The sequence below is a fragment of the Geotrypetes seraphini genome, chromosome 4 (assembly GCF_902459505.1).
Source record: "Geotrypetes seraphini chromosome 4, aGeoSer1.1, whole genome shotgun sequence".
NCBI classification, from domain to species: Eukaryota; Metazoa; Chordata; class Amphibia; order Gymnophiona; family Dermophiidae; genus Geotrypetes; species Geotrypetes seraphini.
Genome location: NC_047087.1, coordinates 298,647,131 through 298,669,869, shown reverse-complemented (window position 1 = coordinate 298,669,869; position 22,739 = coordinate 298,647,131). Strand labels below are relative to the sequence as shown.

The following is a 22,739-nucleotide window of genomic DNA, read 5'->3' as shown; positions in this document are numbered from 1 at the left end:
ATCCACTTGTACAGAAAGTTGAAGAAAAACAAACAAAAAAGCACAAATTATTCAATTACATTATACTCAAGAAAAATAAAAAATAGCTTAACTTCAGCTCAAGTCCTCAAATTAGATCCAAGATTTTGAATATGGTGAGAAGTATTAATAGAAATTAAATCAATATAAAGAAGAAATAAGGTCCCTTAGCTGAGAGAGGATATCAATTAATAATCAAACTGCACTCATATTTCCCCTTCATCCAGTCGGGCTCCTGATAGGAAGGATGTCAGTTAGAAAGGCTCAAAGAAAACATATTTTTTCATACGATATTGTATTACACATTTACATGGGTGACAAAGAAAAAAAGTTGCCCCAAGAGAGATAACCCCTGGCTTTTAACATCAGAAATTCACGCCTTTTTTTTTGTGTGTCCCATGCCAGGTCTGGAAACAATATTTTATAGCCAAGAAATTCTTTCTGCTTGTTTTTAAAGAAAAGCCTAAGCAACCAGTTTTTATCTGGTGCGAGGGCTACAGTAAGAAGTAACGTTGCTGCCGATGCGGTCTCTCTGTCAGTAAGTTCCAACATTGTTGACACATTAAGTGGTTGATTATCTTCTTGTAATTGAGGTTGCTGTTCATTTCTTTTAATGGGCAAATAATAAACTTGAGAAAATGATGGTAACGTTTCAACATATCCCTAGGAGTTACAGCCGCAATCCTAGGAAAGTTGATCAATCGGAGATTATTATTACAGGAAAAGTTTTCTAGAGACTCCAGTTTTCTTTGTAAATTTAAATTATCTTTTACTAATGTTTCACTAAGCTGTTTGGAAAGTTTTAGTTCTTGTTGTATATTCACAATGGAATTCTTTGATTCATCCATTTCAACCCTCAAGTTCTTAATATCGGTTTCTTGGGCTTTAAGTTTGCCTTCTAGCTGTGAAAGCTGAGGCTTTATAGATCTAGCCAGATCAGCCACGAGATCCCAAACAGGATCCAGAGTTACCTCACTGAGTTTTTCTAAATTATAAGAAACTTTCTCAACTTGAACATTCTCACCAACTTGAAGCTGTTCCTGGCAGTCTCTCTCCTGAATTCGGTTTTCCTCCAAAGTTGTCAGGTCCTCAGTTTCTCCCGGGGGTAGGAAAGGTTCGTCCCTAGTTAAATCTCACATAGCAGGTCAGAAGAGAATATTCAGCACTGAAAACTGGACAGTTCCACTGAATATTTGCTCTGACTATTATGGCATTGCCTGGAAACTGCTAGGTTAGCTGGAGGGAGGGGTCAAAATCCAGGTGGAGCTGGGAATTTTGTGGGCAGCAGTAATATACAATGCTAGTGTCTGCAGAGTTAACCAGGTAAACAGGACCATTTAAATAGCAGCCCCACTTTGCCTTGTTAGCTAGCCAGGTACAACACTAAACACTGGTTGACCCATATACTGTAACTTCTGACTTTAATATTCAGCGCCAGTGCCTGGATATGACGCAATATTATCGGGATCTAAATTAGCTATCAGCGTTGACCGTCACCTTCTTAGAATTAACCAGAAAGTCCTTTGAATGTGGACAGAGAGTACAGTGAAAACAGTAATATTCCGCCGGGAAACAAGAAACACTACATAAAAATATTGTTGAAAAACATGCAGTCAAAGTGTTAAACTGAATAGTCCTTACTTTTAAGGCCTCTTTCTCCTTTTCTATCCGTTGATGATCCAGATGTACCTTCACCAAAGTTGTTTCTTTAGAAGTAATCTCCTCTTTCAACTGGTCAACCTGATGGTTCATAATCTTCAATTTTCTCTTCATTTCTGTAATCTCATCCTAGCAGGATAAAACAGAAAAATTTGTAAAATGGAAAAGATTTTTAGACAGAGTGCTAAAACTAGGATATGCTTCCAGATAATATACACCCAATGTTTAAAAAGAGATTAAATAAGTCAGGGATGGATTTCAGGATTTCCCTAATTAATATGCATGAGATCTATTTGCATGCACTGCCTCCAATGTATGCAAATATATCAACTAGACCCCAAAGAGATGGCTGGAGCCCCGCCGCTTGGCAGGGCAAGACACCACGGGCTACAATCACACCCAAGTCCTGCTCCTCTTTCATGCACAAAAGTTCTTCACCCCCTAAACTGTACCATTCCCTCAGGTGTTTTCAGTCTAAATGCATGATCTTGCATTTCCTAGATTTTAGCTACCAAATTTTGACCATTCTTCAAACTTCACTAGATCCTTCCTCATGTTATTCACACCATCAGGGGTGTCCACTTGATTGCAGATTTTGGTATCATCTGCAAAGAGGCAAATCTTACTTAACAGCCCTTCAGCAATATCGCTTACAAAAATGTTAAAAAGAACAGGCCCAAGAACCGAGCCTTGAGGCACACCACTGGTAACATCCCTTTCCTCAGAGAGATCTCCATTGACCACTACCCTTTGTCACCTTCCACTCAACCAGTTCCTGACCTAGTGCATCACTCTGGGCCCCATACCAAGGGCACTCAGTTTATTTATTAAGACGCCTGTACGGAACACCATCAGAGGCTTTGCTAAAAGCTAAATATGCCACATCTAGCGCACTCCCCAATTCTCTGGTCACCCAGTCAAAGAAATTGATCAGATTTGTCCAACAAGAACTTCCTCTAGTGAATCCATGTAGCCTCGGGTCCTGGAATCCACTGGATTCCAGAAACTGCACACACAACTTAAAGCGCCATATAGAGAATTTGGGGGTATGTAAATAATACGGGAATTGGTAGAATAGCATAGATACATATATACAGTGGAACCTTGGTTTACGAGCATAATTCGTTCCAGAAGCATGCTCGTAAACCAAATTGCTCGTATATCAAAGCAAGTTTCCCACAGGAAATAAGGGAAACTGCTTTGATTGGTTCCACCTCCTCCCCCCCCTCCACGAGGCTACCGGCGCTGCTCCATTCTCCCCCCCCTTGAGGAATCCGACATTGTTCCAAACCCCTCCCCGCGATCCAGCTTCCCCCCCCCCCGCTCGCATTGCCCCCCTCCACCGCGATCCTACTTTCCCCCCTCCCGAGCAGTCAATGACACCCTTTACCCGACTTGGCACCAGTGCCGGTGCCCAAAGATCCTCCCTCTTCTGGCACGGCTGGGCGGTGCGTCGGAGATCCTCCTTCTTCTGGGATGGGCTGGGCTGGACTGGCTTTGAGCATTTGCGCATGCTCAAAGCCTTCTGGTCTCGCTCTCTCCGAGATTGAGAGCGAGACCAGAAGGCTTTGAGCATGCGCAAATGCTCAAAGCCAATCCAGCCTAGCCCAGACCAGAAGAAGGAGGATCTCCAACGCACCGCCCAGCCCAGGCCGCGCCAGAAGAGGGAGGATCTTCGGGCACCGGCACTGGTGCCAAGTCGGGTAAAGGGTGTCATTGACTGCTCGGGGGGGGGGAGAGGGAAAAGTAGGATCGCGGTGGAGGGGGGGCAATGCAAGGGGGGGGATGCTGGATCGCTGGGGGGGATGCTGGATCGCCGGGGGGGGCGCTCGTACAGCGAGGCAAGCTCGGTTTACGAGGCACCAAGTTTGCGAATGTTTTGCTCGTCTTGCAAAACACTCGCAAACTGGTGCACTCGTAAACCGAGGTACCACTGTACCTACGTGTATAAGTGCTAGTAATCTAGATAATTATATGCATAAGTGATGCATAAAGGCGGGCAGCTAGATTATAGAATCGTCCTTCCAATTCATTAGCATGCATAATATCATAACACCTTTTAGTACATCTAATTTATAGCATTCAAAGTGTTTTCATGCAATCTCTAACACCTAGAATTCTGCTAGAATGTGCAGTGTGTACAAAATTGTCCAATATATCTTAGTCTTTACTAAAACACATTTCTCACATGATGTCTATAAAAGTCCAGTGGACTTCTGGAAGCCTTTAGGCGTTGTTCAGCTATCATAAGAAAAAGGAAGATGAAAAGTGAGAGATTCAACATACCTGAGCTTCAATGAGGTTTTTGCTGTATAGATTCCTGTCTGATCTCACAGCCTCATACAAATTCTGCTGCTGTTTCAATTTAGTCTCGGACTCAGCTATCTTCTTTTTATAATCAAAGATCTGCATCTCCCTTACTTTGATATCCTCCATGAGCTGAAGAACCTGGAAGGGAAAGTATAAAATGAAAATGATTAAACTCTCTTGCCAGGGGTATCAGATCGTGCCAATGCTACTATGATTTCATCAAATGTAACAGCAGCTTGTCTGTACAAGAAAACGTGACATAATCCAAGGCTTTAACCACACTGATCTGACAATATTTTGGATTTTCTTTTTACCCATTTGTATATTTTAGTTATTTTGGATTTTGGCTCCATAGTGCATACAGAGCTGTAAAGGATAATCCCATAAAATTCTACAAGATACATTCGGAGCCGGTGTTACACATGCTGGAACCCAGGGCAGAAATTTTGAAAAAGGGCTCAAAACCCACCGGCCGGCTGCTTCTCCCTCAGCTTTAAAAAGGCTTGGAGCTGCCCTCCCTCCTCTGAATCACCAGCCCTTGGTACATTTGAGTCTACAAAAATGAAACATGTATGGCAGAGGTCAATACTCAAAAGATTTGTTTAGCTATTTTCGAGAGTCAACTTGAAAAAACCTTTGGGACTGAAATCCATCAGCTCAGTGGTAAATTCACCTGCCTGAAGATGTTCCCAGGCCAAGGTAAAATTGTATGTCCTCACAAGGCCAGGACCATTAGACAAATTAGGTGGTTGCCTAGAGCACCAGACTTTGAAGGGCAGCATTCTAGCACCCGTTTGTCCAGTGCTGCTTGAAGCTGCTATCCACTTCGCTTTCTGAAGGGGTAGATCAAAAGAAGAGAAGATGATGCATTCCATCCCAGAGTTCAACTTTACCAAAAGGCCTCAGTTTGGCAGGAGAGAGAGAAAAAGAACACTGCAACTGCTGGAATCAAATAGTCAAGGTTAGGGTTACTATTTGGCTCCAGAAAAAGGAGAACAGATTGAGGCATCCAGGGTTTACTTCCATTGAAAGCAATGGAAGTAAAACCTGGATGTCTCAATCCGTCCTCCTTTTTCTGGAGCCATATGATAACCCAAGAAGGCTGCACCATCCCTTTAACTTTCCTCCATGGCCAGTGGATGAGCAGAGCCAATGCTTATACTCATGCCTATCTTCTCCCATCTGCATGGTTCAAAGAGCTAATCGGAACCACAAAGGAAAGAGAGAAGAGACATGGGTAGAAGGATGAGTGGCAATGATAAAATGGAAAGGCAGCCACTTCCACTGTCTGGGGAAAGGAAAGAGAGACAGGGAATACAGTAAGAAGAGCAGGGAGGTTAGCAAAAGCCTCAATAATACTTGAGCTTTCTTGGCCTGTTACTCACCACTGCCGCTTTTAGAATTGGTCACCTGGTTTCACTGCTATTGCAGTCAGTGCCAATGGTTTTACTCCATTCTCCCTTCCCCCTCCCTACTTAGGAGTTACTTGCAGAACGTATTGGGCAAGATTCAGTAAATGCTGCTAGAAAAACCAGTGCCCTTTATCGAATAGCTCCTACTGGGGGATTACTGTGTTCAACCTTGGTGCAAGGACTTATCTGGACTGAAACCTGGTGCAAATCCTGGCACGCAAGTTGAGTGCAAATCCCCAGAATTCTATAGCACTTCATGCATCTCTTGCTAATGCTTCTAATCCACCTCTCGTGGCCAAACCCTTTTTTGGGTTGTGTGTTATGGGATTTGGGCAACCAAGCTTACAGAATAATGCGCAGCACCTAACTGGTGCCATTCAACATCAACAATTACTATTACTACTTATCATTTCTATAGCACTTCTAGGTATACTCAGCGCTGTACATTACAACATTCAAGAGACAGCCCCTGTTCAGAAGAGCTTACAATCTAATCAATCAATTGTTGATGTTAATTGGCTAATCAGTTAGATTATGCACACATCTCGAGATCATGCCAAAATTTGGGTGCAGATAATTGGGCGCCCTTTATAGAATCCAAGGAATAATAGGTTCATGGCCTTCCACAGTCTAGAAATATTTCTTCCCTTCTGGCATGTCCATCTGCATGTGAAAATACAATTTGAGAACTGCAGAATCTTGCTTGCCCTTGGCTATTTTCTGTCAAAAGAGCACCACCCTACACAAAAGAGGTAAAAATATAATTTATTTTAAAATTTGCCCCGGCCATGGTTCTTAGGGCCTTGGGGAATGGGTAGAGGATAGGAGACAGTGAGAATCTAGGGACTGGGTTGGAGAAGTAGGAGGGACTGAGGATAGTGGAAATTTATAGTTTAGGGGGAGGACAGAGACTCAGTAATTGGATGTCAGTGGTACGGAGAGTAGTGCCTCAAAGACTGGGTTGGAAAATTGAAATTTAGGGATTGGAAGAACAGCTTGGATTCAAGGACTAAATGGAAATTGGAGAGTAAAGATTCTGAAGTATGAGCATGTAAAAAGGGGACAGAGGTGGAAATCTGGGAGACTAGAAACTCAGGAACTGGAAGACTGAACACTGGAAAGGACACAGAGGTAAGAAACATAACATCAAAGACAGGGGAGGTGCAAGGCAATTAAAAATAAAGAGAGCTGGTGAGGGAAGCACTGAAGAGACTATAAAGAGGAAGAAAGTATGTACTGGTCCTGTATAGCCCATTATAGAATTTGCAGTGCTATCTTTCCATGGGTTGTTGTCATTTCAGTTCAGAGACTTTGTGCTGCTCTGATATGACATATATTTGGAGGATTTCAAGTAATTATTTTGCTTTACACAAAGGCAGCATGTGTAAAAACCATCTTTTTGTCACAGAAAGTGATATTTATCATAGAAGACAGTACTTTGAATACCTTATTATGACTGTGTAATGATTTCAAAATCCAATTACTGGATTCTCCTTTCTCATGTAAAAGAATCTGCAGAAGTTGTATCACAATAATGCACTTTATTCATTTTCAAAGGTTAATTTATATATGTGTGTGTGTGTGTGTGCGTGCTCAAAGTTACCTCTTCAGTAGGGGATATGTTGAGGAAGTTTAATTAATTAAAGTAATAAAATAAATATTTTGGTAGGGAGGTGGGGAATTAGCCTGTGATGTTATAAGGAGGCAAGAGATTAATTCATTCTTCTCTTGAATAGTTCTAGTTGGAAAGATTTACTCCTAAGTCTGAGGCATTTCCCCGTAATAATTAATTAATAATTGAAATATTTTAAATAATTAGATTTAAGGTTTACAGCAAATTTTAACAAATTATTTTGGAATCGGTGTCTGGAGAAGCGGAGACTTAGAGGGGATATGATAGAGACTTATAAGATCACGAAGGGCATAGAGAAAGTGGAGAGGGACAGATTCTTCAAACTTTCGACAACTACAAGAACGAGAGGGCATTCCGAAAAATTAAAAGGAGACAGATTCAGAACCAATGCTAGGAAGTTCTCCTTCACCCAACGGGTGAGTGATGGACACCTGGAATGTGCTTCCAGAGGGAGTGATAGGACAGGGTACGATACTGGAGTTCAAGAAGGGATTGGACAATTTTCTGAAGGAAAAGGGGATAGAAGGGTATAGATAGAGGGCTAGTATACAGGTCCTGAACCTGATGGGCCGCTGCGTGAGCGGACTGCTGGGCATGATGGACCTCAGGTCTGACCCAGCAGAGACACGGCTTATGTTCTTATGTTCTTTTTGTTATTTGTTAACATGCTCAAAGTTATGCCATTTCTAGAAGAAGCACTTAGCGCTGGGATCAACGCCCAAAGATTTACACCAACTGAACCCTGGAAAGCCTCTGACCCAACCACACCTCTCCCATGGCCATACCCCCTGTTCAGATCCATGCAAAGAAATTTATGTAGACATCTTTATAAAACAGCGACTATAAAGGTACTTGTTTAAATCCCACTTATTGCTAATTAGCGCCCAATTGTTGGCACTAATTGGCTTGTTAAGCAATTAAATGGCACACACAATTTGGGTGCATGCCCAAATTTGCACGTTATATAGGGGGTTCCAAGGGAATGTCGGTAGGAGGGAGTGGATGTCCCTCCTGCCAGTCTTCAATGGGGGGAGGGTTCAGGGGATCGAAGGGGCAAGCAGCAGTAGAGAGTGGATATCCCTCCTGCCATTTTTGCATTTGGGGGGCATTGGCTGTTCGGGAGGGTCGGCGGAAGGAGGAAGTGAGAATTGCTCCTGCCATTCTCGGCTGTTCAGGAGGTTTGGCAACAGGAGGGAGTGGGCATCCCCCAATCAGCTGAGCTGGCAGGATTCCCCGAACCCTTGGGAGTGGGCATCCCCCCTGATCAGCTGAGCTGGCAGGACTCCCCGAACCCTTGCCACGATCAGGCCAGCCAGATACATCTACTTTTAACATTTGAAATGTAGGCCAGCATTTTGCAAGAGTACCATCATGCCTAGCAACTAAAATTCAATGCAAAGAAATGCAGAGTAATGCATTTGGGGATTAATAATAGGAAGGAACCGTATATGCTGGGAGGAGAGAAGCTGATATGCACGGACGGGGAGAGGGACCTTGGGGTGATAGTGTCCGAAGATCTAAAGGCGAAAAAACAGTGTGACAAGGCAGTGGCTGCTGCCAGAAGGATTCTGGGCTGTATAAAGAGAGGCGTAGTCAGTAGAAGGAAGAAGGTGTTGATGCCCCTGTACAGGTCATTGGTGAGGCCCCACTTGGAGTATTGTGTTCAGTTTTGGAGACCGTATCTGGCGAAAGACGTAAGAAGACTTGAGGCAGTCCAGAGGAGGGCGACGAAAATGATAGGAGGCTTGCGCCAGAAGACGTATGAGGAGAGACTGAAAGCCCTGAATATGTATACCCTAGAGGAAAGGAGAGACAGGGGAGATATGATTCAGACGTTCAAATACTTGAAGGGTATTAACGTAGAACAAAATCTTTTTCAGAGAAAGGAAAATGGTAAAACCAGAGGACATAATTTGAGGTTGAGGGGTGGTAGATTCAAAGGCAATGTTAGGAAATTCTACTTTACGGAGAGGGTGGTGGATGCCTGGAATGCGCTCCCGAGAGAGGTGGTGGAGAGTAAAACTGGGACTGAGTTCAAAGAAGCGTGGGATGAACACAAAGGGTCTAGAATCAGAAAAGAATAGTAAATATTGAACTAAGGCCAGTACTGGGCAGACTTGCACTGTCTGTGTCTGTATATGGCCGTTTGCTGGAGGATGGGCTGGGGAGGGCTTCAATGGCTGGGAGGGTGTAGATGGGCTGGAGTAAGTCTTAACAGAGATTTCGGCAGTTGGAACCCAAGCACAGTACTGGGTAAAGCTAAGAAGAAAAAAATTAAAAAAAATTTAAATTGAATCAGGTTGGGCAGACTGGATGGACCATTCGGGTCTTTATCTGCCGTCATCTACTATGTTACTATGTTATAAACAAGACAAGGTGCATCTATACAATCAGTTGAGAGACATTGGCTATAAGGCTTAGGATCTAGCTCTTCAAACGGACCATTCATATTTACTCAGTGATGTTCTATCATAGATTTGTGGGAGGGATAAGCAACTTTAAACAGATGTGTTTTTAGTGTAGATTTGAATGTTTCGAGGTTATCAAACAAATTTGTTCTGGGAGCTGGTTCTACCACTGGGGCCCCTTGGTATAAAAGATGGAGCATTTGTGTTCTTCACAGTGGACCTCTTTAGTAGGGGATATGTTGAGGAAGTTTGATTTTGAGGACCATATTGGTGGAGTATGTTAGTGAATATGTAGAGTGGATGTCAGAGATAGTATTCCAGTCAGGGCTTTAAAGATTAGCATCGTGGTTTTGTAGCAGAATTGCTGCTGTATTGGGAACCAGTGTCAGAGTAATGTGCTCTTGTTTTGGGATATGAATTAGCCTGGCCACAGTATTCTGGGCTGATTGAAGAGCTTTTAGGTACTTTTTTTTGGAACTCCTATAAGTAAAGTGTTGCAGTAGTCAAAGTGAGATGTGATGTGCTTTGGACAAAAAGTCTGAAATTTTGGGCAGATAACAGTGTCTTCAGGGGTTTGATGACTTTCGATTTGAGGATATTTGCTTTCAGAACATGGGAGATGTGGTCTCATCTTGTGTGATATAGGCAATTAAAAAAGAATACTTACTATCCTACAACAAAAAACAATAAAATTTTGTAGTGATATCAAAGTCACTCTAATTACAGTCAAGCTAAAACTGCTAGAAACCAGGGTTAATTAACACCTTTTGAAATCATTTACCAGTTGCATTTACTATATACTCGAAAATAAGATGAGATTTGTGGGCCAAAAAATGGCCCAAAAAAGGGGGTCTCATCTTATATTTGGGTCAGCACCCACCCTCCCCCCTCCCGCACTTGTTGCAGGCCTCCGAAGGCCTGCTGTTTGATGTGGTGGGCCGGGACAGGAGGGATCTCTCCCATCTCCTGTCTTAGCTGACTCTGACAATTTTTTTACCTCCCTCCCACCTTCCCCCGCATACCTTTTTCAGTCCCTAGTGGCCCAGCAGTGTACTGGACAGGAGCAAGCTTTCCACGCTCCTGCCCCATGCGGAGCCCCTCTGAATGGCTTCTGTGAGTTTCTTACGGTCCAGCGGTGTACAGGGCAGGAGTGAGCTTTTTCTGCTCCTGCTCTGCGCTGAGCCACTTGCTGAATGGCTGCCACCAGTTTTCATGAGATTCGTGAAAACTGGTGGCAACCATTCAGGGAGGTGCTCAGCATGGGGCAGGAGCGCAGAAAGCTCGCTCCTGCCCGGTACATTATTGTACCACCAGGGATTCAAAAAGGTACATGGAGAGGTGGGAGAGCGGTATAAAACAGTCAGAGTTGGCCAGGACAGGAGACAGGAGGGAGAGAGGGGGAAAGGGTACAGCGCAGAGAGGTGGGACAGGGTGCAGAGTCTGGCAGGGAGGGAGGGGGATAGGGTGGAGAGCCTGGTAGGGAGGGTGGAGGGCTGTGTGCAGAGCCTGGCAGGGAGTGAAGGGGGCTGGGTGAAGATCCTGGCAGGGCAGGGCACATGAATATTAACCCACCCACCTCCCCCACCCCTGTCTTATATCCAAGTCAACCTTTTTGGGGGGGAAAAGGGAACCTTGACTTATATTCAGATCATCTTATATTCGAGTATATACGGTAGTTTAAAGTTGTTCGCTCCCCTCTCCCTTATTTATACAAGAAGAATTTTACATTGCGTCTCTATTTATGAAACCCTTCCACTAACTCAAAATCAGGGAGAATAAAACCTTTTTAATGAATAGTTATACATTTCTTTTGGCTCACATTTTGTATCAATGTGTCAGACTATCAAATGCAAACCATTTATGTAACAAGTATTTAGAGTTTTGCCCATGAAAACTGTACTGGCATAACAAAAGATTATTGGCAAATGCATTTTCAATCACATAGGGTGCGATGGAAATTTAACACTAGCAGTAAAACAAGGAAACAATGCAAAAAGAAAATAATAATAACAGTACAGCATGTTGTGTTTAATGTTTTCCATTCTACGGTACATAATGGAGCCTAATGGCATTATTTCTAAGACTAGGAAATAAACTGAAGAAGACAAATATCTCCTAAATCATTAAACGCCTCAGTCTATAGCCTCAGAGGTTATGTATAAGCAAACCATTTATCATCCTAGGAGCACAGTCAACTCATAAGGCAGCTCTGAAGGAATTCTGAATGACACCACTGCAAGCAGGATGACAGAGGAGATATTGCAGGATGAAAAAGGACCGGACTGAACAAAAAGAACAAAGGGACATGCCAGTATCATGGCTGTTACCTGCAAGCAGGTAAATAGATTTGCTCAATCCTTCTACTTATTACGCTGCAGAGCAAATGATGTCGCTTAATTAAAGAGATGTACAAACAAACAAAAAAAAAATTGATGATGTACAGCAGTGGTTCCCAAACCAGGGGGACCCCCAGCCAGTCAGGTTTTCAAGATATCCCTAATGAATATGCATGAGAGAGATTTGCATACCTGTCACTTCCATTATATGCAAATCTCTCTCATGCATATTCATTAGGGATATCTTGAAAACCTGACTGGCTGGGGGTCCCCCAGGACAGGTTTGGGAACCACTGATGTACAGGGTTTTTGTTTTTTTTCTAGCTTCTCCAGTCTTTTCAGCAGCTGTATTACAAGACACTCCCTTCTACTGATGAAAGATAAATGCAGTTTATTTATTTATTTATGAAATTTTATATACTCTCTTCTTGGAACACAAATTAGATCCATTTTACTCCTTTTACTAAACATAGAAACATAGAAATAGATGGCAGATAAGGGCCACGGTCCATCTAGTCTGCCCACCCCAATGACCCTCCCCTACCTTTCTCTGTGAATAGATCCCACGTGTCTGTCCCATTTGGCCTTAAAATCAGGCACGCTGCTGGCCTCAATCACCTGAAGTGGAAGACTATTTCAGCATTCAACCACCCTTTCAGTGAAAAAGAATTTCCTGGTGTCCCCGTAAGAGCATTTTACCACATGCCAATGAGGTAAATGCTCCAACACTCATTGAATTCCTATGAGCGTTGGAGCATTTCCCTCATTGACCTATGGTAAAATGCTCTTACGCTGCTTACTACAACCCAGCATTAGTTAATGGCATGGTCAGTAGTAAGGCTCCTTCTAGCAAACTGGTATGGCCACTATTTCTAGACCAGAAAGTTGCTGGTCCTCAGCCTAAGATATTGCATGGTGGGAAGGATAATCAAGCAAACTTGCATTGAGAGTGTAATATGGGGAGGCAATTATGCCATAAATAAGCATATTTTATTAGCTAAGGGAGGCAGGCTTTTTCACGTGGGATCTCTTAGAGCACGAGATAAAGGTTACTGCAGATAGGCAGACTGGAAGGACCATCTGGCCTTTATCTGCCATCATGTTTCTACGAAATGCTTTGGAGCCAGCAAGTTACATGTTCAAATCCTAGGATGGCAAAAGAGGTTGCGTACAGCAGTCATTACGGAACTCTCAGAACTACCGCAACATAAGTAAGGTCAAACAGTTTAAATAAGAGTTTCTGCTGATTGATATGCTTTCTGTTAACTTAGGCAGCAAACAGGGAAACAGGACCAGTGCAACCATTAGAGAAATTGGGCAGTCACCTACAGAACCAGTAAGAGATATATAGTAGCATAGTAGATGACGGCAGATAAAGACCCGAATGGTCCATCCAGTCTGCCCAACCTGATTCAATTTAAATTTTTAAATTTTTTTCTTCTTAGCTATTTCTGGGCAAGAATCCAGAGCTCTACCCGGTACTGTGCTTGGGTTCCAACTACCGAAATCTCTGTTAAAACCTACTCCAGCCCATCTACACCCTCCCAGCCATTGAAGCCCTCCCCAGCCCATCCTCCACCAAATGGCCATATATAGACACAGACCGTGCAAGTCTGCCCAGTACTGGCCTTAGGGGCATTCAATAATTTACCTACCTCAATAGAAAAGAAATGAGTTTAAGAAAGACACGTGTTTTATTTTTCAATATAGTCCCCTGATAGCTCCATACACTTCATCTACTTTTCCTGCAATGACTTTAACCCCTTTAAAAAGAATTCTTCTGTTTGACCTTCAAACCAGAACGTCACAGCTTCCTTGAAGTCCCCTCTAAGTCTCCCTGGAGAAGAGGAGACTTAGAGGGGACATGATAGAAACCTTCAAAATCCTTAAGGGCATAGAGAGAGTAAATAAGGACAGATTCTTCAAACTGAGGGGAGCCACAAGCACTAGGGGTCACTCAGAGAAATTGAAAGGGGACAGGTTTAGAACAAATGCTAGAAAATTCTTTTTTACGCAGAGGGTGGTGGACACATGGAACGCGCTTCCGGAGGAAGTGATAGGCCAGAACTCTGTACAGGGGTTCAAGAAGGGTTTGGATAGGTTCCTGGAGGATAAAGGGATAGAGGGGTACAGATAGAACTTGAGGTAGGTTATAAAAGAGGTCAGAACCACTTCACAGGTCGCAGACCTGAAGAGCCGCCGCGGGAGCGGACCACTGGGCGAGATGGACCTCGGTCTGACCCAGTGGAGGCAACTTCTTATGTTCTTATCTCTTGAAAACCACAGTCCACAGAGAGATTTCTTCAAAACTCGGAACAGGAAGTAATCTGAAGGAGCCAGGTCTGGACTGTAGGGTGGATGGTTCAGCTGCTGAAACCCACATTCTCGGATGGCAGCCTGTGATTGTCGTGACATGTGCACCAGTGTATTCTCGTAAAGAAGTAGCACACATGCTGTGAGCTTCCCACATCTTTTCTGCCTGATTGACTCCCACAAAGTGATCACTGTGTTGGCATTACTCTCCCTGGTTATGGTTGTCTTGTGTGGCATGAACTCCAGAAATGAAAGTCCTTCATCACTGAAGACAGTTGCCATGACTTTCCCTGCAGATTTTTCTGTCTTGAACTTTTTGGGGATGGGAGATGGTCTCAAGATCTCAGTGATAGACCCAAATCTCATCTCCAGTCACCAAACGATGAAAAAAAATTCACTTGGTCTCAAAGTTCTCCTGACAGCACTGGAGCCTCATGGCCTTCTGACATGGTGTCAACATTCTTGAAACGCATCTTGCACCAACCTTAGACATGCCCAACATTTCATGAATTATTTTGCAAATTCTTCCTGCCAAGATGCCCATTTCTTCAGCTATTCAGGAAACCTTAATTCATTTATCTGATAATATTAAATCAACTTTCTTGCACTTTTCTTGGAAGTTGCTTCCACAGGCCATCCAGTGTGAGGGTCATTTTCAATGGGCTTTCTACCCCACAAACTGCTTGCTCCACAATTTTACTTTGTAGGATGATGGGGCAGGCTCACCATAAATTGTAGTCATGCGTTCATGGATCTTCTTTGGTTTTATCCCTTCTTATGTGAGAAATTTTATCACTGAATTGTACTCCCGAATCTAGCAGTTTCTTGCTTGATTCACATGAGAACTCTCCTGACATCCTGTCTCTTGGAATGTTAGACTCACACCGAGCCACAACCGTCCATGAGTAACCTTGAGACATATCACAACATGCACACACTTGTTTCAACACGCTTCCTACTTTTTTTCATGCTCAGATAAATTATTGCAAGCCCCTTATAACATTCAAGCACACATTAGTCTACTGCTGCCCAAGGCTCCCTCATCTCATGGGGCAGAAGAAAAAAAGAAGGAGCTCACCCTCCCATAATCCAACCTTCTCTATAAGCCTTGGTTGGGTGGAATGAACTGAAAAAGCATGCTGCAGCTGCTAGGGTAAAATTCAACTAGCACTTCCCCACTAAATAAAACTTCCTCTGTGGTCAATGGGTAAACAGAGTTGGTTCTGCTACTCATAGCTATTCTCTCCCTTCTGCATGACTCAAATAGCTGATCATGTAGGCCAGGGGTGTCCAATGTCGGTCCTCGAGGGCCGCAGTCCAGTCGGATTTTCGGGATTTCCCCAATGAATATACATGAGGTCTATTTGCATGCACTGCTTTCATTGTATGCTAATAGATCTCATGCATATTCATTGGGGAAATCCTGAAAACCCGACTGGATTGCGGCCCTCGAGGACCGACATTGGACACCCCTGATGTAGGAGGAAGAGGAGAGAGGCGGGTAAAAGAATGAGAGGCAGAGATAAAATTAACAGGCAGGCAGTCTCATTGTCTTGGGTAGGAAAGAGAGAACGAGAGATCGAGAGTAGCAAGAGGAGCTGGAACAACAGTAGGAGCCCTGATCATGCTCCACCCCTCTGGATTTTATTACTTAGCACTGCTGCTTTGGAATCTGCTACCTGGCTTTACCTGCTCACCACAATGGCTGAGAACTCCTAGTAGTATTAAATGAATGTCAATTCATGTCCTCCATATAGTGAAAAGGGCCTTTTATTTATTTATTTAGTTTTATATCTCGTCCTCCCAGGGGAGCTCAGAACAGGTTACATACGTATTAATATGTTTTTATACAGGGTATTGGCAAATATGGTATGGCAGGACATTGTCTGACAGAGATGGCAAAACAGTAAAGCATGGTAAAACATAACATGATGAGCATTGTATGATAAAACATTGCATGGCAAACTTTGTATTGCAAGTGTGGTAAACATAGCATGGCAAATCTAGTATTATATATACAAAGCATGGCATGGGAGATAGAAACATAGAAGATGATGGCAGATAAAGACCCGAATGGTCCATCCAGACTGCTCAACCCTACCCACTCTTTAAATTACTGACTTAAATTTAATTTTCCTTCTTCTTAGCTATTGCTGGGCCAGAACCTAAAGCTCTGCCCGGTTCTATGCTTAGGTTCCATTTACTGAAGTCTCCATCAAAGCTCTCTCTAGCCCATCTAAACCATCCCAGCCATCGAAGCCCTCGCCAGCCTATCCTCAACCAAACGGCCATATACAGACATAGACCGTACAAGTCTGCCCAGTACTGGCCTTAATCTTTTCTGATTCAAGATCCTATGTGTTCATCCCACATTTTTTTGAACTCTGTCACCGTTTTCCTCTCCACCACCTCCCTCAGGAGCGTATTCCAGGCATCCAACACCCTCTCCGTAAAGAAGAATTTCCTTACATACAAACATGATGGCAGATAAAGGCCAAATGACACATCCAATCTGCCCATCCACAGTAACCATTATCCCTTTCTCTCTCCGAGAAATCCCATGTGTCTATCCCAGGTCCTTTTGAATTTAAACACAGTCTCTGTCTCCACCACATCTTCTGGGAGACTGTTCCATGCATCTACCACCCTTTTCTGTAAAAAAGTATTTCCTTAGATTATTCCGGAGCCTATCACCTCTTAACTTCATCCTATGCCCTCTCATTGCAGAGTTTCCTTTCAAATTAAAGAGACTTGACTAATGTGCATTTACATAATGTAGGTATTTAAATGTCTCTATCATATCTCTCCTCTCCCGCCTTTCCTCCTTTAAAGTATATGAGTATAAAGTATATGAGATCTTTAAGTCTGTCCCCATACGCCTAAGAATGAAGACCACATACCATTTTAGTAGCCTTCCTCTGGACCGATTCCATCCTTTTTATATCTTTTTGAAGGTGCAGCCTCCAGAATTGTACACAATATTTTAAATGAGGTCTCACCAAAGTCTTATACAGGGTAATTAATACCTCTTTTTTCCTACTAGCCATACCTCCCCCTATATAACATAGCATCCTTCTAGCTTTCGACGTCACCTTTTCAACCTGTTTGGCCACCTTAAGATTATCACACCCAAGTCCCGCTCTTCTGTTGTGCACATAAGCTCTTCACTCCCTAATCTGTACCGTTCCCTCGGGTTTTTGCAGCCCAAATGCATGACCTTGCATTTCTTAGCATTAAATTTTAGCTGCCAAATTTCAGACCATTCTTCAAGCTTCGCCAGGTCTTTCTTCATGTTATTCACTTCTATTTGGTAGTCATTTCATTTTTTGCATTGCTGAATGTGGACGCTGCTTTTTGGCCCCCTGGATGAGGGGCAGAGACAGCTTTAACGACTATTTGAGTGTGTTTCACCTATTGTTTTCACCTTTAACACATTTGTGTATTGGTTTATCACTAAAATTCACTTAAAGGGTGCCCGGGGATGCTTCACAGTTAACACCCTTTTGGGTGTAAGCCAGTGACAGCCGGAGCTTCAGGGGCTAGTCCCCTTTGCAGGCTGTGTGACTGAGGGCTCCCTTTTATCATCATTATTTCTTATTATTATTTTTTTGTGTTGGAAATGATAGTGTGTCGGTTGTGGCTGTCTCTTCCCCTCACCCTTTATTTTTCTTGGGGTGTAGGGAGATTTTTTAGTTAGTACTTGAATCTACCCGAACATGTGATATTTACCACTGAAGACAGTTCTTTCTTTGTGTACAATGAATTTAAAATCAAGTCCCCATATTCTCCTCTTTTAAGAAGAATAAATCTATCAAAGATTTATTCATACTAATTCACTTTATTAATGTATTAATTTTCAGAAGTTAGTGTATGTGTGTGCTGGGTAGGTGGTATAAGGCTCAAAGTTTGCATAAGGTACCAAATACTCTTGCACTGGTCCTGTGGGGTACCCTGAGCAGAGCAGAAAAAAGGAATAGAGCTTGATATACTGCCTTTTGTGGTTATAGTCAAAGCAATTTACATATTATATCAGGTACACATTTAGTATCTGGGACAACGGAGTGTTAAGGGGGGAATTCATCAACAAGTGCTAGCCGCATTAGTTCATGCGAACTGCTAAAGACGCCCATTATATTCCTATGGGCACCTTTAGCATTTAGCATGCACTAATCATTAATGTGCGTTAACGTGGTTCCCTCATGACTGAGAGGGGACATGATCGAAACATTCAAGATATGAAGGGAATAGACTTAGTAGATAAAGACAGGTTGTTCACCCTCTCCAATGTAGGGAGAACGAGAGGGCACTCTCTCTAAAGTTGAAAGGGGATAAATTCTGTAGGAATGTAAGGAAGTTCTTCTTCACCCAGAGAGTGGTAAAAAAAACTGGAACGCTCTTCCGGAGGCTGTTATAGGGGAAAACACCCTCCAGGGACTCAAGACAAAGTTAGACAAGTTCCTGCTGAACCAGAACATATGCAGGTAAGGCTAGAGTAAAATAGGGTCACCGTACATGAAGAAGGACACAGTACTACTTGAAAGGGTCCAGAGAAGAGCGACTAAAATGGTTAAGGGGCTGGAGGAGTTGTCGTACAGTGAGAGATTAGAGAAACTGGGCCTCTTCTCCCTTGAAAAGAGGAGACTGAGAGGGGACATGATTGAAACATTCAAGAAAATGAATGGAATAGACTTAGTAGATAAGGACAGGTTGTTCACTCTCTCCAAGGTAGAGAGAACGAGAGGGCACTCTCTAAAGTTAAAAGGGGATAGATTCCGTACAAACGTAAGGAAGTTCTTCTTCACCCAGAGAGTGGTAGAAAACTGGAATTCTCTTCCGGAGTCTGTTATAGGGGGAAAAACCATCCAGGGATTCAAGACAAAGTTAGACAAGTTTCTGCTGAACCAGAACGTACGCAGGTAGGGCTGGTCTCAGTTAGGGCACTGGTCTTTGGTCTAAGGGTCACTGCTTGAGCGGATTGCTGGGCACGATGGACCACTGGTCTGACCTGGCAGCGGCAGTTCTTATGTTCTTAACTGACCAGCCCAGAGTCATGAGGAACTGCAATAGGAATCAAACGCATTTCCCGAACAATTTCAATAATCATGATGCCAGCCGTGGAAGCCTAAGAGTTCCCTAGGTTTTCAGGCTTCTACACTAACCACTAAGCTGATTTATATAAGAGTGATGATACTGAATAGCACTTGAAATCAGTGTAAGACCACAAGCTTCACAGAAGTATAACAGAATAAGAGGAATTCAATATTATTTTCATGCAAATCTCCCTATTTAATAAAGAACAGAAGGAAGAAAAATAGGGGAAACATTTGAAATCCAAGACGAATGGTTTCTGAATCACAGTATTTTCTAAGTCTTCCCTGAAGCAGCAGTAGCTTCTTAAGTATTAAAATTGAAAATACATTCTAGCTAATGATGGCAATTTTTACCAGTCTGAAGGCTCTCCATTTTTTGATGGTATAATGGTTCAAATTAATGCCAAGCACGCAGGTTCAAAGTCAGAAATACCAATAAATAGGAATTCTTTGAGAGGTATTTGTTATCTGCTGTAAATTTTATATCAGAAAGGTAAGGGCTGGAAGGTGCTAGCTTCAAAGTGTAAGCTTAATTGATTATCCCACCAGCTAAATCAAGGCAACTCTTGCCATTAAACTATCTAAATATAGAACCTTTGTTATAGCTGCATGGTTAGGGTTTTGTTACATCTGATGCAGACTGCAAAACAGCCAAGAAACTGCTTACAGAGCAATACAAACGTCCTCTCTCCCCCAATTTATAATCGCTTGCCGCTTTTTTACTTTGTTTCAATCTGACAGTAGTAATAAGTGTGAGAGAAAATCAATAAAGTGGGCGAAAAGTACAAAAAAAAAATGAAACCTTTCACTGTGGCCTACAGATCATAGATGGTTGTGTCAGATTAGCTTTAAGTTATTAAATTGGTACTTGAGGAGTTTTTACTTGTATTTGCAAAAAAAATATGAAGTATCAAAATTTGGGGGTGTCTACAAAATCGAAAATTTCCACTGTACTATAAAAACAGAGGGGCTGATATTGAACTATAGGAGTTAGCATGTATTCAGAGCGCCACCTGCTGCTAGTACCAGTACCAAATACACGCTGAATATTTATCGGTTCATAGACAAAACCGCGGAAGACAAAGGCGCGCGCCGACAACTGAGCGCAAGATAGAGGCGCGCGCCGAAGAAAATGACAGTTTTTAGGGGCTCCGATGGGGGTTTTTGTTGGGGAGCCCCCCCCCCACTTTACTTAATACAGATCGCAGCGGCGTTGTGGGTGGTTTAGGGGGTTGTAACCCCCTCATTATACTGTAAACTTAACTTTTTCCCTGTTTTTAGGGAAAAAGTGAAGTTTTCAGTAAATTGTGGGGGGTTACAACCCCCCAAACCCCCCACAACGCCTCCACAATGCGGCGCAATCTGTATAAAGTAAAGTGGGGGGGTTTCCCCCCCACACACACCCCCGTCAGAGCCCCTAAAAACAGTTATTTTCTTCGGCGCGCACCTCCACGCTGCGCTCAGTTGTCGGCGCGCGCCTTTGTCTTCCGCGGTTTTGACCTGACACCATATTTATCTATGTAATCAATTTTCTATACCATTCTCCCAGGGGAGCTCAGAATGGTTTACAAGAATTTATTCAGGTACTCAAGCATTTTTCCCTGTCTGTCCCGGCGGGCTCACAATTTATCTAATGTACCTGGGGCAATGGGGGGATTAAGTGACTTGCCCAGGGTCACAAGGAGCAGCGTGGGTTTGAACCCACAACCCCAGGGTGCTGAGGCTGTAGCTTTAACCACTGCGCCACACTCTCCCCTATGACATGATCAGACATAGGATTAAGTATATCAGCATTTGAGACGCGAGACAGTGGAGAGTTAGGCCCTGTCGAAAGGTCTGGGGAATTTGGGTTGGCGCACTCTCATAGAGGGTCAGGAGAAGAGGTAAGGTTTATTTCCTTCTTGAAGTTCAGTAGATCTTCTAATGATCCTATGCGGGTAGGTAGTTTGTTCCAGATGTGTGGTAGGTAGTGTAAGATCTTTTTCAGGCATTTTCAAGGTGGAGAGCGCATCCAGAGGGAGTGCATAATCACTTTTCTTCTTGCAAGTGAAGTGGTTGGTTTGGGGTGTAGGGTGGAAGTTTGGAGGCCATACAGGCCTGTATCATGTCATGGAAGAGTTTATAGGCCATTACTAGGCCTTTGAATATACATCATTTTCAATTGGCAGCCAGTGGGCAGCACACAACGCCAGGGTGATCGGGTCATTTTGTACTTGTTGTAGTCGATGGAGGTTTTTTGCAGTGAGGCCATTTAGAAGCACATTGCAGTAGTCCATACGGGAGAAGACAAAGGCGTAGAGTAGCTGGAAGAAGTCTGGTTCCGAGAAGCATCCTCTGATTTTCTATAGTTGTCGGAGGTAGAATGAGGCAGAAACTACTTGGGAGATATCCAGTTTCAGCAATTCAGCAGTCATTATTCACACCACTAACCAGATCACTAAGTGGATAAAATGAGGATAGACTTTTTGCTGTCCTAACTTTCTCTGGATAGTAACTCAGTTAGCAGTCTGAGTATGGCCACTAACTCTGCACAAACTCTGCTGCTGAATATCCCTTTCATAGGCACTTATCTAATTAGCAGAACCTGTTAACCGGATAAGTGCCTTTAAATATGCATCCCAAAATGTGTATGCCCTGACTTAGAGTGGACTATAACAGAAATGCTCTACAAACCCCCCCAGACAGAAATATTTTATTTTATTCAATAATGTTCAAGCCTACTGCAGCTTAACACTACAGGGTCCATTTTATTAACTCTGGGGACCTTTTACTAAAAAGATCTCCAAAGTTAATAAAATGATCTTAGCATGCTTTGATGAGAGACTTTCCTTTACACTAATCCCATAAGAACATAAGAGATGCCGCTGCTGGGTCAGACCAGTAGTCCATCATGCCCAGCAGCAGTGGCGTACCAAGGGGGGGGGGGGGGGGGGCGGTCCGCCCTGGGTGCCAGCCCTGAGGGGGTGCTCCCGGCCTTGCCGTTCAGTCCCCCCCCACCCCCAAAGGACCGCTCGCCCCACTGACCTTCCTGCACCACCTGTGAAGCAGCCCGCAGCAGGATCGCGACGTCAGCGATCCCTGAGCTGCTTGGGCGCTGCTTCCTGCGCCGCGGTCCCGCCCCTCCTCTGACGTCAGAGGAGGGGCGGGATCGCGGCGCAGGAAGCAGCGCCTAAGCAGAGCAGGGATCGCCGATGTCGCGATCCTGCTGCGGCTGCTTCATAGGTGGTGCGGGGAAGCCAGGGGGGCGAGCGGTCCTTCGGGGTGGGTCGGGGCATCAGGCCTTCAGGGTGGGGCGGGTGGGGCGGGTGGGGCGGGCGGGCAGGCAGGCAGGCTTTCTAGGGGGGTGACAGGCAGGCAGGCAGGCCTTCAAGGGGGGGGACAGGCAGGCCTTCAAGGGGGGGAAGGCAGGCCTTCAAGGGGGGGGGACAGGCCTTCGGGGGGGGTGCAGACCTTCAAGGGGTGCAGGTCTTCAAGGGGGAGGGACAGGCCTTCAAGGGGGGGGGGCAGGCCTACCAGGGGGTGGGACAGGCCTTCAAGGGGGGGACAGGCCTTCGGGGGGG

At 43.9% G+C, this 22,739-nt stretch overlaps 1 protein-coding gene across 1 annotated transcript in view; it reads right to left on the bottom strand.

Moving 5' to 3' along the window:
* The window catches only part of CFAP58 (cilia and flagella associated protein 58), a 326,613-nt gene that overhangs the window by 183,318 nt on the left and 120,556 nt on the right, over positions 1 to 22,739 (bottom strand). Inside the window, exons 10-11 of the mRNA XM_033943377.1 lie at positions 3,964 to 4,125; positions 1,660 to 1,806 (exon numbers count right to left, since the gene is read on the bottom strand). Of these exons, the coding sequence (XP_033799268.1) occupies positions 1,660 to 1,806; positions 3,964 to 4,125 (309 nt within the window). The remainder of the gene's footprint in view (positions 1 to 1,659; positions 1,807 to 3,963; positions 4,126 to 22,739) is intronic.